Genomic DNA, 16,951 nt, shown 5'->3' on the forward strand with positions numbered 1-16,951 from the left:
TGGATTGTTCAGATTAGCTTATTTAGTAGCTCTTATTTCAACATTTTTCTAAATAGTTGTGATAATTGAAATTTAAGTTCAATTCAAAAGTGACTTTCTGATCATCTTGTTCACTGATTTTTAATCCATATTAATGAATATTTCTAAAGTTCTTCCCTGTCTTTTATATACAGTGATTTCACTCTTGTTTTCTGTATGAGTGACAATTTTTGCTTAAAATCATCCACCTTCATTCACATCTGAGATTTCCTCGTTCCCATTCTTTCCCAGCTGGTGTGCCATTGGTTCTCATTCTCTTTTCTTTTGTCACAGCTCACTTGAAGCTCGAGCTGTCACACATGCAGTCACGTTCCAGTGACACACTTCTACTCAGCCCCAGTCTAGAATTGCCTTGTGCTCCTGCATTGTCTTTTGGAAAGTCCTTGTCATCAGTTTTTCTTAATTACCAAGTACATTAATTTTCTTTTCCTTCACCTTCTCTTTCCCCGTGAGTTCCCCCAAAACCTGATTTCATCTGTTAAAGTTATACTTGAAAGTACTGTTCCGTAATGATGTTTTTACAGTTCTTCAAGTTTCAAAGACTATAGTGTGAAAAATGTCTGATAATGTAGTTCATGTAGTTACAAAACTAGTATGGCCGGATATACCTTTAATCCCTGCATTAGTGGCATACTAACAGGTAGATATTTTTTTTTTCAATTAAAGGCTAGCCTTGGTTGAAGAATTAAAAATTAATCATATCAATATTTGAAATTAAATAAAATTGTATAAATAGAAAATACCCATAAAATCTAGATTGTAATAAAACTCTTCAATTTTTATAGAGTAAGTTACCAATACATTTTTTAAATATAATATAGATTCTTCTAGGTTTGGAATGGGAATACTTTAGTCTGTTAGGTCCAAGTGTAGGTCAGTCTGTAAGTTAAAAATGCTTTTAAGGCCCTGATTATGTTCTGCTAAATAGAATTCTGGTCATTCTAGCTGGACCTGGAGCGGAGAGGGGAATTGCTTGTGTAAAACTGCAATCTACCTCCCTTAGTGATTTCAACTGCCACAGGGGATTCCTTGGTATGCCTGGCCTCCTGGTATCTGCGTGGACCCTTAAGTAATTTAAACATTCTTCTAGACCTTGAGGCCATGCCACTTGTCATTGGTGGCTTATAAGTTGCATTGACCCTTTTGTTATAATAGTATTTAAGTTCTTTTCTTCTTTTTATATATATTTGTTTGTTTACATACATAGCTTTATAGGTCAGAGGTGAATTGCAGGAATTGGTTGTCTCTTTTGACTTTGTAGTTCCTGGGGATAGAATTTAGGCCATCATGCATGGCAGCAAGCACCTTTATCCATTGAGCCGTCTTAACAGTTCTCTTTGAGTTCTTGACATGCTTTTTAGTACTTAACGTTCTCTTAGTTCCTTTTCTATTTGTGTTTTGCTAATAATTGTATGTTACTAAGTTCAAAAGTTTATTTGTTATCATATTAATTGATGTTGCAATTTTCAATGTTACAAAGTCTAAGAATACACACTAGACATAGCTACAATGTGTGAAATTGTAAACCAAATTCAAAATGACCTCATACAATCTTCCTCTTTAAAGCTTGGTGACTCTAGAGCTGCAGACATTTTGCTTACAGATGACTTTCCTCAAACTCCTGAATTTGAGCTTGAGACTTGACCTGCGTTCTAGCAGCTAACCTAAATGTTTCACCAATTTGTTTAATGTTTTTATCAAGATGGACTTTTTCCATTTCTGTGTAGTTTCCCACTTAAGAATTTGAGGAATAGCCAAGTGTGGTGGTGCACACATTTTATCCCATTACTTGGGAACCAGAGATTTCTATGAGTTTGAGGCCAGTTTGGAGACTGTATGTTAACAAAACAAACACACTACTACTGCTGCTGCTACTAATAATAATAATAACAGCAACAATAATAATGACAAATAAAAGGGGACATTTTGGATTTCATAAAATGAAATCCATAGAGCAATGTTTTGTTTTCATTCTAAATTTGTTTCATTTTTCAACTGTGACTAAACTAGCTTTCGCTGGCTACATGAGCAAAGTAGATGCTTTATTAAGACAGTCTTACATTTTCTTCTAATTTTACTGTAAAATAATGCAGTCACTGGAGAACTAATATTGGTGCTGTGTGCTGCATGAGTTATTAAGATGAAATGAAGAAGTGTTCAGTTCTCTGTAAAACATAGATGTTACGTATTTTTCTTAAACAACAAACCTCTCCGCTGACGTAAATAATCCTAATCAGACCAAATTAAAAGACGTCCAGGTTTAATGGATGGCAATACTCCTGGGTGGCCCCAGGAAAACATGAAAAGGTAAAGGGGTAAAAGGGGAGACCACGGGGAACAGGGAGACCATGTGTTCATTCTCTGGGGGGCAGTTTAAATAGCCCGTGGGAGTGGTCTTGATTTTCACCAGGGAGGGGTCACCATTTGGCAGGCTTTCTCAGAGGTGGAGTTTGGACTGAGGCAACTCCCAGGGGAGGGAGCTTGGAATCGAGTTTTCTGCCCACCATTTTAAAAATGGATGCTAGGGGGTAGGGTGAAGCCCCCAACTAAACAATAAACAACTAAGGCCCTTTGTATGAAGAAATATTTAATTGGGTGGTTTTGGTTTTTGCCTGACCAAGGAAAGTTTCAACAGTCTGGAACAAGAACTACAATACAGCTGGCCAGTGGTGGTGCACATCTTTAATCCCAGCACTTGGGAAGCAGAGGCATGTGGATTTCTGTGAGTTCGAGTACAGCCTGATCTACAAGGGCTAATTCCAGTACAGGCTCCAAAGCTACACAGAGAAACCCTGTCTTGAAAAACCGAATGAATGAATGAATGAAGTAGTATAGTACAGAAAGCCCAGTCTTGTCTAGTTTTACCACATAGTCAAGATACAGAAATTTGCTAGCCTCCTCCCAAATACTTTTTGACTCATGATTTTGTTAGTGAGACAGCAGTCTAACTTACGTAGAACTAAAAACTTTTTGAAAGATAAACAAGGTCCGCATGCACACAGAGTTCTTCAGCTGTTGGTTCAGCTTTTCACTATTGGATTTCTGTCAGAATGTTGAGAGGTTCTTTGATGCTTCATCTGTGACCTTCCTTCTTTGATGTGAGATTTAGCATAGAGACTACATCATAGTAGGTGCTTACTAAGCATTCCTAACAGCTTAACCAGGAGACTCGTGAAGATGTCATGAAAAAACGGGACCTCTGGGTCTCACAGAAGCATTAGTTAGTTAGAGAGCTCTTGAGAAGTGGAGGAGAAGGGAGATAGGTATAATGTAATACAGATTTGGAAGCAGCTATAACCCTGGGGCTAGAAGTTGAAGCATAAGAGAGAGGTTTTACTATTATTAGATCTTAGACTTGGAGAAAGTTTTATGCAGACTTGAGAATGAAGCCTTTGATGTGTTTGGTGTCTTAAAGGAGTAGGCATAGCAGAGCAAATGAAAGTGTTGTGATTAAAACCCCTTGTATCTTAAAAAGAAACCATGAGTTTGAGACTGAGTGGAGGTACGGATTACATAATTATATTTTAATATAAAAAGTGAAAATGAAAAAACTTATAAAATGTGGTTTCTTTACGCATTTATTTGTTCATCTTTTACTCAAGAGTTTCTTTCCCCAAACTACCTCAATAGCCCACACTGACCTCACATTCCCAAACTTAGCTCCCTACCGCCCTCTTTTCCCCTCTGTCTCTTTGTGTCTTGTCTGTCTCTCTCTCTAACACACACACACACACACACACACACACACACACACACACACACACACACAGAGGGTGGTATGAGGAAGAGTTGTTTGGAAATGCTTACCAATTATTGAAAAGCATGACAACATGTGGCTGTGTATCACTGACGCTCTCTTAAGTAAACAGCATAGGTTTCTGAAAGTGATGTGACTGAGAGTCATCAGACGAGTCTGCACTGTGGAAAAGTAGTACAGTGTGAAGGCTGCTGAAAGATGATAGCATAGGAGCCTGTGCAGTTCTGAGACTGAGAAACATTATAGTCTGTTCTAAGGGGCTTCAAATTTGATTTTGTTAGAATAGAACTTGGAAATGAGGCTGCAGGAGTCAGTTTTCCTACCATGTGGATCCTAAAATTGAACTCAGGTTATCAGGCTTGGCAGCAAGTACCCTTACCTCTTGAGCCATCTTAATGGCCTTTAGCACCACTTTAATCAATTGCAATATTAATAAGTAAACATGATTTTCTTCATAAAGTGCAGTCTTTGATGAATTCAGAAGGCAATTCCACACAAAAGGTATTGTGGTAGTGCTGAATGTGGGTAGTGCCAGTGTATTGATGTGATGGGTAAAGCCTAAGGACTTTGGCTCATGTGCTCTGTTTAGGAGTTTGTTCTGTATTATGACCTTACAGAAAAATTCATTTATCTGAGTCTTGATGATAATGTGTGCTCATACTATAGCTTTATTGTGAAGTATGATACTTAGATGATGAAGATTTTATTTCTCATTCTAATAAAATAAACTTAAACTTTTTTACTGTATGTTAAAACCCTTTCAGTCTAATGGTATTTGACCTGTTTGTTACTTTGATATAGCTTGTTAAAGCCGATGACATACTTACATCTCATTATAACATGTATGCGTTTAAATACATATTTATATATGTCCATCAGTCAGCCATCCACAACTCCAAAAAGTTAAGAAAATTATCTTTACAACTCTTTATTCTACCTGTATATATATTTTGTCATAGGTCAGATTGTTGTAAGAGATTTTTCCCAGACACCGGTAGAGATAGTATGTTAAATCTAAAAATCTCTGTAATCTCAAGACTCTTCTGATGCCACGAGTTCTAAGCAAGTATATTTTTTTTAGCTTTCATACTTTAAAGCTAATTAAGCTGTTTATAGTATTGTGATATTCATTTATTTTTCCCATGGAATTAATTGTAACATGAGGGGCCAGCTTGTTGGGGTTTCCGTCCCGCCTGGTACCCCACAGCCAGCAATTTCCAAAGAAAATAACACAGAGTCTACATTAGGTTATAAACTGATTGGCCCATTAGTTCAGGCGTCTTGTTAATTCGTATAGCTTGTATTAACCCATTATTCTGATCTGTGTTAGCCATATGGCTTGGTACCTTTTTCAGCTGTCAGCTCACATGTTGCTTCTTGGTGGTCTGGGCAGGACTGGCGGAGGGAGCTTCCTGCTTCCCAGAATATTCCTGTTCTCATCGCCCCGCCTCTACTTCCTGTCTGGTTGACCCACCTATCCTTCCTGCCTGGCCAATCAGCATTTTATTAAAATACATGATTGACAGAATACAGACAATTCTCCCACACCAATTAATCTATCCTATGACTCAGCAATACTACTTCTATATATTTATCCAAAATATGTCAAAATTTAGATTCACAACGCCTGTGTGAGAATTTTCATGATGTAGTCTCAAACTAGAAACAAGCAAAAATCTATAGCAAGGGAATCAATATTAATTAAAAAAAAACACCACTGGGCAGTAACAATCTGCTACTACAAACAGCATGGATGAGTATTCATAAACACATTGAAATTATGTGTGGCAGTATTCTCTTAAACTCTGGAATTAAAAAACTGAGCTGTGATATGAGGAAAGCCATATTACTGTTGGTGCTTAAACACAAGGAGAAGCTGGTGGAAATGTTCTCTTCATATGCATTCATCCAAACTGGCCAAGTGCGTCACTGGACATCTTGGGATGTTGTTACCTGTAAATTATGCCTCATTTTTAGCATGATTAGGTAGAGTAAATAAAAAGTAAAGATTAAGGAAATCGAAGGTGATAGCATGAACAGTGTAAAGTACAAATGTTTGACCTCATGCAGGTTCTTAGGAGCAGTTTTGGTTTTTCCCCCCCGAAGTAATTATCACACCTGACATAAATATACTGCCTAGGTCTATAACTTGAGTTCTCAAAGACAATTGTGATCTGTGAGAGAAGTCTTAGAAGGACTAAGTGAGAGCCTTTACATCATAGCATAAAACTTACCAGCAAGTTTTCTTATCTGAATTTACGTTTGAAAAAAGTTTAGGCAAGTAAATATACTAAATTTCTGTCAAAATGGGGCCATAAAATTCGAAACAACCACTTTCACATGAAAAGAATTCTGTAATGATTGTAGTTTAGTGAGGCAATAAACCAAGTATTCAGCACTCCTTGAATAAAGAGTGTGACAGGTGTTAAGGGTATGAAAATAATAATGTTCTTTCTTGAATGTGACAGCTTGGGTTTAGATTCTAAATCTGCCACATAATTGGAGGAGTCAAGGCATATTAATTAATTCAGCCTTCCACAGTGGTCACGCTGTAAGATGTTGTTATACCATCATTATCTGGGCAGCCCTGCTTCTTTAGGTTTTGCTACTTACCCACTGCAGTGATTTCTGCCCAGTTTTTAGTATTCTGGGACCTACAAATGACACGGCCATGTGTGCGTACATACATGGATAGGAACACATGCATTCTTCTACCATCTTCCTCTCTGGCGTTATCACCACAGTTGATGTGGATCACATCTTAATAATAATAATAAGCAATCCTATTCAAGCCTGTTTGTAAGCACATGCTCTCTTACAGACCATTTCTTCTTTTATGCTTTTGATGAAGGATAAATTCCCCCCTCGTTAATATTTTCATATTTTTCATACATCTTTTTTTATTATGACTGAAAATAGTTCTGTTGTTTCTTTTGTTTTCCTTTTTTTAAAGCTTTCATTATTTTGTTATTATATAGATTACATTTGAACCAACTGTTGGTTTTTATATCAACCAACTGTTGATAAATTTTAATTTGCAGTATTAGTATTTTTAATGAACAGATTTAGGAACTTTGATCATATTAGATATGTATGTACTTCTTTCCAATAATAGCTCATGTATTTTATATTTAACCAAATAAATCATTTATTTTATTCATCTTTATACACACTGATGAAAATCAAGGAATAATAATCCAATAAATATGCAAGTATCTTCTTCCTTTACTGCAAAGGAGACTTTTATATTTATCAGTGGCACATCAGATGTTATCTTCTTAATAATTTCACTTATGTGTTCTTTAATTTTTTAATTCTTTCAGTCTGTGTGATTTATTAAATACTTATCAATTCTATTTACTACAAATTATGATATATTAATCAATCCCTATTCTAAAGATCTCATTTCAATTGTAATAGAAATAGAAGACCGAGAAACTTGCATATGTATTAGTAATATCCCTCCCATGTGGTGATACTTTGTTTGTGCTATAACAGATAAAACTTGTCTGAAGATCAGAATAAGAAGCTGCCCACACTAGTTATAATTATAGAGAGGCCAGGCAATGATGGCACACACCTTTACTCCTAGCACTTGGGAGAAGGCAGGCAGATCTCTGTGATGGGCACCCTGGTCTACACAAGATCCAATCAGGCTAAAAGGAAACAAACAGAGCGTTGCAGTGATAGTTCACACCTTTTATTCCAGCAGTAGGGAGGTGGAGGCAGGACATGATGTTGCTGGGTGAAGAGTGAAATACAAGGCAGGAGAAGACAGGAGCTAAGGATTCATTCTGAGGTTTTGTAGAGAGAGCATTCAGTCTAAGGATTTGTAGAGACAGGAAACCCCATTCCTGAGAATTTCGTAGAGGTAAGAACTAGTGACTGGCTACCGCATCTCTGATTCCAGGTTTTTATTATTAAGACCAATTAGAACTCGTGTTACACTCCCATGTTTCAAATGGACTTGCACTAAAGTGGGGGGGACATTTGATGCCATAATCTCTAAAGGACAAACTTCCTAGTCCTTTTTCTACCGCTGCTTTTCTGCTTTAGCTACTTAAACGTGTCCTGTAGAACTCACACATGTGAGCTTTGTCAGTAAAGTTAGGTTTCTTATACCAATCAGTAAATAAATTTTAGCCAGGAGTGATGGAACGCCTTTAATCCAGCACTTGGGAGTAAAGCAGGAGGAACTCCACGAGTTTGAGGCCAGCCTGTGAGTTCTAGGACAGCCAGTGAGATCCTGTCTCTAAACCAACAATAAACAAACAAAAATTAGTTTCAGCAAATACTTTGGGGATCAGTACACAGGGATCAGGCAGTGATAAATAACAAAATCAAGACTATTCTAACGGCACTTACTTTAGGAGTGGTGATATTCAACAAGCTGTAATTGAATACTGCAATCATAGATTGTAGGGATGGCTCCTGAAGAAAACAGCATTGTTCTTGAGTTGTGTGACTAAGTAGGGCTTGGAAATCATACAGGATTTCCAATGTGTAAATGTGTAAACAGCATTTGCAGATAGGCAAATGGGAATAAACACTAAGGCATTAACAGAGTTAGTCTGGTCTGTTGCTGTATAATATCTGTGTGAAAGAGCATGTACACCCTGAGGTGGCAGTTTGAGAAAGGTTTAAAATCTTTTTTCGGATAGTAAGAAATCACAGTAGGGTTTAAGACAGGAGAATGCTGTGAAACATTAAGGTAGAAACTGTGTTTGGGGAAGTTTATCTGGGCCTTGAGTCTAGATTTGGTGTTTAGATTGTGTATGTATGTATTAAATGACAGGCACCACTGACAGCTGAATTCAGTAGTTTGGGTAGTATAACTGTAATGACTTTCCAAGAGTAGTTTTGATTAATGGAACGGGGTAAAGCCATGGTAAACGATGTAGCTGGTTTCTGCCTATGTAGTCTAATTAGTTTAGTTCCCTTTTCCCTTGTATATATATCCTATGTAGGTAGTAAATTTTATGATTATCCTAAGTATAGAGGGCCAAAGATAGAATTGAAGCACTTGCTAGGTACATTGAAAGAAACCAAGAAAAGTGGCATAAGGAAGCAGGAATAAGCATTTACAAATTGTGTGGTTATTTTTAGTTTACATTTTTAGTTCTGAGTCACTTGGTATACAGTTTTTAGTTGTGATATATGTTATACTGTCTCATACTTTTTGCTCTTTTTTCTCGTATGCAGGCCGAAGGCGAAGACAGCCTGAAGAAGATGCAGCTGATGGAGCTTGCGATTCTGAACGGCACCTACAGAGACGCCAACATTAAATCACGTAAGAATGAGCCTGGGAAGGGTTGCACCTGTTTGTCTACAAGCCCATTTCCTTGAAGTAATGATAACATTTACAATACAACCAAGAGCCCCATTTTTTTTTTAAATGCTTCTGTAAACGATGGCCTGCTCAATTTTATTTTATACCAGCATATCAGGTTTGGGATTTACTCTTCTGGTGAAGGGGTTCAGAAAGTGTCTTGTTGTGTTAATTATCCGGTTAAGACTTTAAACTTGTTATATTATGCAAAAGACAAAATTTTTAAAGTTTTTTTAAAAGAGCTTATTTTAAGTGTCTAGGCTCTGCTGTTGAAATCTTTCCTTCCCCCTTGCTTGCATGTTTGCACTCATGTTTGGGTTTTTTTTTTGTTTTTGTTTGTGTGTGTGTGTGTATGTATGTGTTTTGTTGTTGTTTTTCTACTTAAGTTCCTATTTGAGTTTACAGAGGTCAGTGGGTGAGAATGGTTTTCAGCCAGTGTTCTCCCTTGGATTATGCATAAATTTATAAGCTGTCCAAAAGAACAGTGTTTTATAAAATGTATATTTTGAAACAACATAAGATTTATATGAATATATCATATTTAGAGCATTATTAATTTTAAGAAATTGAAGTTTGAAAGCATAGTCAAAATTCCCAAAGGTAGGCAACCCTGTGAGTTTAATAATAGTTACTTTAAATGGTTGCCTTTAATTTACTCTTAATAGTCATGAATTTAGTGATAGGACTGCTTTCTGGATTCTTGTACTTGTGCATTAGGTCCAGACATACACTTAGGGTTTACTTACCTGACTTAACCCAGGTAGTTTCCCTTAAGCTTGAAGCCAGTGCTGCTTTTTGGAAATAAACCATATCTGTTTCTGTGGACTTCAATTATAAATTTTTAATTGCACCTTTTAATTTGAATGTTTTTTGGTTTTTTTTTTTTTTTACGCTTTTTGGGTGATTGTTTTTTTTTTTTTGCGTGCACTTTTAGACTGACAATATTTTATGCTGAATATATCACCAAATAAATGAACAGTATAACATTTTAATGGTCTTGGTCAATTTTTTTATACTGGGTTTTTAATTTTTGCATTATTTTCAATCACGTTGTTAAAGGGAAAGCTGATTGCATTTGATTGGTATGCTTTGGCATTTTTGTGTGATCAATGCATGTACTAATGATTTCCTTTTATTTTTCTTCTTTCCTGCTTTTTCTTTTCTTTTTCCGACTTCCCTCTTACTTCCCCATGTTTTATACTGCTATCCCTGTACTTCTTTCTAAATTTCTTTGCTTACTGTAGCAGCCCTTGCCTTTTCTCTTGCAGCAACTGCCCAGGCTGCTCCAAGGATCATCACTGGGCCTGCGCCTGTCCTCCCACCAGCTGCTCTGCGTACACCTACGCCAGCTGGCCCTACCATAATGCCTTTGATCAGACAAATACAGACCGCTGTCATGCCAAACGGAACTCCTCACCCAACTGCTGCAATAGTCCCTCCAGGGCCTGAAGCTGGGTTAATCTACACACCCTATGAATACCCCTACACGTTGGCACCAGCTACATCAATCCTTGAGTACCCCATTGAACCCAGTGGTGTGTTAGGTAAGTATGAGTCCATTACTAGATGGTTAGTGCATTCCTGACTGGTGCCCCACCTCCACTCCCCAGACTCTGAAATGATATTTGTCGAAGTCTAGAGAGGCAATGTAAGTTTTGATTAGGAAAGGTTGGAAACTAAATTTGTGTTTGTTTCAGTTCCTCCCAAGAGTTCTCCCATTAAGTAACTAGCTATACCTTAATTTGGTTTACATTTAGTGTAGTGTCTCAGAATCACCAGGTATACTTGCCATGTACATTCTCAACCAGTCAGTGCTTTTATTACTTAGGTGATTGAAGTTCTTGAATTTTAGGCTATTCTTGCCACTTGGTCCTAATGGCCTCATCAGCTCTACCTCCCAAAATTAGATTTGTTGTCTCAGAGGTTTAGTTGCTAGCGGAATTTGAAAGCTAATTGAGAGTTTATTAAATTTCTATTGTGTATTATTTAAATATTTATGATCACTTAAAGGATGCAGTTAATTGTTGCAGTTTGAAGGATTTTCAGCTTCTGTCTTTTGAAGTCCTGGTTAACATGACCAATATTTTACAGTTTCCATAGTCACTAGGAACTAGATGACCACACATCAACTTACTAAATTCAGTTATGTTAGAGGCAAAAATTAAAGTCATATAAACTCACGAGTTTACATAATCAAAAAACAATATTCGTGAAAAAGACATTATTGATGCCTTTTTTTTATAGAGTGGATTGAAATGCCAGTCATGCCTGATATTTCAGCCCATTGACTTGCTGGATGAAGGACTAGAGTACAGCAGCTGTTATAGCACGACCAGTCAATGTGGAAAAAAAAACTCTCTGTGCAACCCCACTGTTTTACCAGACAGAATTTTGAAACTTTTTTTCCCCTGAATTGTGTATGATCTTTGGTGCTGCGTGTTTGCTATTGATTTTTTAGAACTTTGATCTTTTAAAGGGCTTCCCCAGCTTAATATTAATTGGAAAATCTTTAATGAACTTGGACACAAAGATTTAAACTTGAAAATTTATTGTTCATTTAAAGAAAGCCACAATGCTCTGTATGTTATCTGTGTGTGTGCATGCACCTACGTGCCTTTTGTTTTATAAACAAATGCATTTTATTGTAATGTTTTCTGTCTGAATATTGTATAAAATAAGTCAGAATTATACCACAGAAATGTTAGTGAGAAGCTGTGTTTTGTTGTACATTTCTTGAAGCATTTTTTTAAAAAAAATAACATGTAACCTGTAACCTTATTTAAGTTTTCCTTTCTATTAATACTCTGTCCTGTGACCCCGTGCATGCTCCTTCCCCAGCACTCCTCTCTGCTGCACTCACAGCATCTGTTCCTGAGGAGTTACTACTCTTGGCTTTCTGCATGTCTGGGACTCCTGACTCTTAGTACAAGAGCTCCCTAGTTTTGCCAGATAGAATTATATTTCTCTGCAATCTGCATATCCAAAATGAAAAATAGATTCTCAACCAGTTTACTGCTTAGAGAGAGCAAGAGGCACTGCTGTAAAAATTTCTCATTGTAAAGCAACATGTTTTGTTTGGTTGGGACATCTAAAATTATGAAGAGTTGAGTATTAAACCAGGAAAATTAAGAGCAAAATATGCAGATACCCAGTTAGCAATTTCAAGGTTCTTAATAATAAGTACTGAATAATAAAAAATACTCTTATGATTATTGTCGTTTATTGCTTTGCCACCTAAGCAGTAAAACTATGATATTGGCCTTCTAGAGAACTAAAAAAATTAAATTCCCAATTGACAGTAAATTTGCACACAGATAACATGCATGCTTATATATCCAGTCTCAACATTATTTTAAAATACGCAGTGCCCTTCAAAACAGATGCAGACATGTGTGTTGGTGGTAGTGAGGAGATTGGTATTAGCATCAAGTCTTCATTGATGACTAATGTTTAATTCCCTTCCTTTTATCTTTAGGTATGGCTTTCCCAACGAAAGGCTAAGAATTCAAGAACGGTCTTAACTGAACCCTCATCAGATCTGAATTTAACCAATGCTTAGTCTCAGCAGCCTCCGGGGAAAAGCTTAGCCTAGCAGTCAGTGACTTACTTGCACTTTTGCACATAGATATAAAGTAAAATGATGTTATTAATTTGGATTAGTCTGTTATACTGCAAAGCAACGGTAATTTATAAAAGGAGTGTATAGTAGTATACTGACTGCTAAGTGTACTGTACTGTTTGCTTTACTAATCACCTAATTCATTGCAGTTCATACTTATTGACTCAAAAGTTTAAAACCACAATCTGTAGGCTTTAAGAGTTGCTTTTTAAATCTTTTTAAGTAATAAACTCTGAAAGTTAAGGTTAGCAAATACTTGTCAGTATTAAATGTGGCATTATTTAAGTAGTTCTGCTGCAAGAAAGGCACTTCAGTGAATATGTGACTAGTAAAGCCCAGCTACGTCTGGATCTCATAGAGCTTTGAGACACTGTGACTTGGGGACTGTACATGAAGGGATGAAGTAGGTGGAAGGCCAACCTGTTTGAAACGAATGCAATATTGATAGATGCATATATACATGACATACTACAGTTAATTTTAAAACTACTGTGCCTTAACGTGTTTCTTAAGCTTTTTGTAGTAAGTGAACATTTGAGATCCATTTTGATAAACCTGCTGTCGATGTTTCCCTTATGTATGTTTTCTAACTTTGTCTTGGTAATTGCAATTTAACTAGGTGCGGTGGCTACTAAAGTTCGAAGGCACGATATGCGTGTCCATCCTTACCAAAGGATTGTGACCGCAGACCGAGGTTAGTTTAGTTCTGCAGTTCTTGTTTATAAGCAATGTGCTGGGTGTCCATTAAGTTTGCAACACCACACCTGATGGAAAAATGTAATTGTTTACCTGCACACATTTCTTTTCCTTTCCTAAATTAATTTAATAATTGATTGATTTAAGGTTGGTTTTTGTGGTTTTGTTTATGATTTTTTGGGTTTTTTTTTGGGTTTTTGCCCCTTCCTTTTATATTTTAATTTATTAAATCTTCTGTTGCATGTCCTAAGATTTATTCCAGTTAAAACATATATTAGTCAATTTGAGAAGTTATTAAATTTTTATATTTCCTTTGCAATTTTTAGTAATAATTATTGCTAAAACTTACCCTTTAATTATTCTGAATATTTGGGTTGGTACTGCAAAATGAATTGAACAGATTATGTGTTCATGAGAGAAGTAAAAGAATTGCTTCTGTGTAATTTTGGAGAAAAGTGAAGATTTATTTTTCATTTTTCTATATAATAAAACATTGAGCCACTATATAAATATGAGGGTATACATGTCAAGTACTTAGCTAAAATCAACAGTCAGGACTGTGAAAATAATTTCGTTTATGATACTTTTTAATGAATTAGAAAACGAGTTCCCTCTTACTCTATTTCTTGCCAAAATGGATCCTTTGATTTTTGTCTTTTGCTGCTAAAATATAATACCTGAAGGTAAACTATCCTGAAGTTCTGTGGTATGTGAGATCCAGCTGTTCGGATATCCTTTTTGACTAACCTGTGACTGGAAAACAAGTCCTCATTTTTCTCACTTTCATATTTGTAATTTGTGCCCTATATATGCCCTTGGGCCCATTTTTAAATTATTTATTCTTATTCAGAAAATGGTAGTTTCGGTTTTTTGACATTGAATTGTTTTTTATTTTTTGTGTGGTGTTTTGTTTTGTTTTGTTTTGTTTTTAATTGCAAGATTGGAGCCCCAGGAAAAGTAGAAAAGGACCTAGCCCACTTGACATGGTTACTTTTGAATACCTACCATAAATATTGGACACAGTTGTTTTGTGTGTTAGAAATAAAATGCCATTCCAAAGACAACAATGATATTTATTTAATATCATATATGCTGAAAGAGTTCTGAAAATTTTAGCTGCTGTATACATTTTTCTGTAGTGATTATTTGTTAAACAAAATAAACCCTTTTCTGGGGGAACATCCATAATGATAATACTCCATGCAACTGTGCCAAGTGTGAGCATATCGACCATTCAAGGAAGTTAGATGGGGAAGGTCACTTTAGGTGTGGGCAATATCATACCTAATTGAAGCTGTATCATACTGTTAAAGTCTAAAATAATTCTCTTACAGAGTGTTTTGATTTTGAAGTAATTTTTCTTTTTAGATTTTTCTTTCGTCTTAGGAGACTTTCTGTCATTTTGTTAACACAACAGTCCCTTTTCACTTTGTACTCCAGAGCCTTCAGGTAGCTGAAAATATTAGACCAAGATCTTACTGTGTTCAGAAAATGGCAACACATTCCATACATGGCTCATCTATAGCTGTGTTTATTCTGATTAGTTATATTTGTATTTGAAATGCAATGTCAGCAAACCGAAATGCCTTTTCTTCCCTCCATCCCTCCCTTCCTCCTTTCTTCATCTAGAAACAGATGGCTTACACTTACTATCACCACATGTACTACTCATTGGGTCTAAGGGAGATGACCGAAGTCCTTGACTTACATTATTTTATGATACTACTGTTCTCTCTATTTTTTTTAATTTAAAAATATCTTTCAAAGAGAAAATTATTATTAGCACTCATTTGATGCAAGGACACAACCCAAGGACATACAACCATGTAACTATTTGTGAGCATTTAGAGTGGTTGCTTACTGAAAACAAATCCACCACCATGCTTATTTCAAAATTGATTTGAAACTTAAAGACCAACTGACTATAGTTGTAATGAACTGTAAGTGATTTTGCACAGTTGACATAGCTGTGTGTACTGCAGAAGGCCAGGACATGGCAGAGGATGTATTTTAGATGCACTGGATATGATGGTTTGCTTTGTTAAATACTCCACACTCAAATGTCATTAGAAACTGTCCACGCAATGATTTGATAAAAATCGTTACTTATACAAATTAAATTTTGGAGAGCAACATTTTTATTTTTTAATTTTAAATAAAATTCTACTTCCTTTTAAGAAATTCAGGGAAGTTTTGATTATATTGAAGATACAGTATTTTTGTAGTATTTATAAACTGTCCTAATTGATAAACTATAGAAAGCATTTTTGTCATACAAAGATAAATATTATAGAGAGCATTTAAACCCTGTGAACATTACACCTGCAGCTCTGAGTTATGAAGTGGCATAGAATCTTAACTTTGCACTGAGCATCTTTTCATTCACATCTCTCCTGCCTTTGTCACAGTGGCAGCAACAGTACAGAAAGTTCTGTCAAACCTCAGAATAGAGTAGAAATAATTAAGCTGTTGAATGAGTCTTAAGAATCATACTACTGTTAAGTGGACCAAGTTTGGTGAAGTAGACTGTGACAGGCTGATTCAGGAAGGAGCTACTCAAGGACATTTGGAGTGATAACTTTTCCACTTGAGAACTACTTTATGTTTTACTGTAATTTTTTAAATTTTTTGTTCTTTTTTGTTACTTTGCAAAAGAAAATAGTATTTACAAGTGGCTTCTTTTAAAATATAAAAATATAAAGCAGGAATGTATATGAAATGTCAGATTTTATTGTATTTGCAGAGTATTAGCTTTGAAATTGAATAAAGAAAGCTATTTGTAGTTTTAAAATGCCTTATTGGTATCAGTTAGAAATTTCTTCTATTTTTTATGTACTTAGAGTTCTTTGAGGTATAGAGTTTTAAATGGCAGGATTTTACAGTGTTTACATGCAAGTGCATTTTATAAGTGTTCTATATGTGTAAATTAGTATTTCAACTGGAAAGTGTTGGCTGGTGCAAAAGGCCTGGCCTTTTCTGGTTCCCATGATGTTGCCTACACTGCTAGACTACAGTATTGCTTTGTATCATGAGGCCAAGAAAATTCCATGTTGTTTGTAAATAGAATAATTGAAAAAGCAATAAACATTTATTGAACAAAAGAAACCTTGTTTGGCCCAGAGTTTATGTTAAACCAAATTGTTCATAGTAATTTAAATTTCTTTAGATTCATTTCTGTTAATCATCAGTTATTAATAATCACATCCATCATTAATAGTTGCTTTATTGCTTGCATCTGAGAGAATACTAATGCTTAATAGCAGTCAGATACTCATAACTGCACTGACTGCTCAAAATTCTTTATACCAAACCTATTCATCATTGTTTCCCAGTTTCCTTCATTGACTGCTACTAACTATTAGTTGTTAGCTGTATTTTATTTCTATTTTTTCTGTTAACAAGTTGGGGTTTTTCAAATTATTTTTGTGGGAGTGGGCTCTTCTTCATTTATTTGTTCAAATCATGATATGAAATTGTCATGATTTTTATTGTATTCTGTAGATGGTGTCAA

At 35.7% G+C, this 16,951-nt stretch overlaps 1 protein-coding gene across 7 annotated transcripts in view; it reads left to right on the plus strand.

Moving 5' to 3' along the window:
* Qki (QKI, KH domain containing RNA binding) overlaps positions 1-16,951 on the plus strand; it is a 113,160-nt gene that overhangs the window by 92,963 nt on the left and 3,246 nt on the right. The window contains exons 5-7 of one of the 7 annotated variants that reach the window (XR_015001126.2): positions 8,999-9,086; positions 10,370-10,669; positions 12,601-13,438. Coding sequence is in view for 6 of the 7 variants with exons in the window: in XM_085687439.2 (XP_085543565.1) it covers positions 8,999-9,086; positions 10,370-10,669; positions 13,364-13,438 (463 nt within the window). In the remaining variant the exon portion in view is untranslated. Of the gene's footprint in view, positions 1-8,998; positions 9,087-10,369; positions 10,670-11,369; positions 11,904-12,600; positions 16,546-16,951 lie in introns of those variants that run through there. The other 6 variants (XM_085687439.2, XM_085687444.2, XM_085687446.2 and 3 more) reach the window with 6 other exon arrangements.

Source organism: Myodes glareolus, chromosome 1 (assembly GCF_982192425.1).
Source record: "Myodes glareolus chromosome 1, mMyoGla1.1, whole genome shotgun sequence".
In the NCBI taxonomy this organism is placed as follows: Eukaryota; Metazoa; Chordata; class Mammalia; order Rodentia; family Cricetidae; genus Myodes; species Myodes glareolus.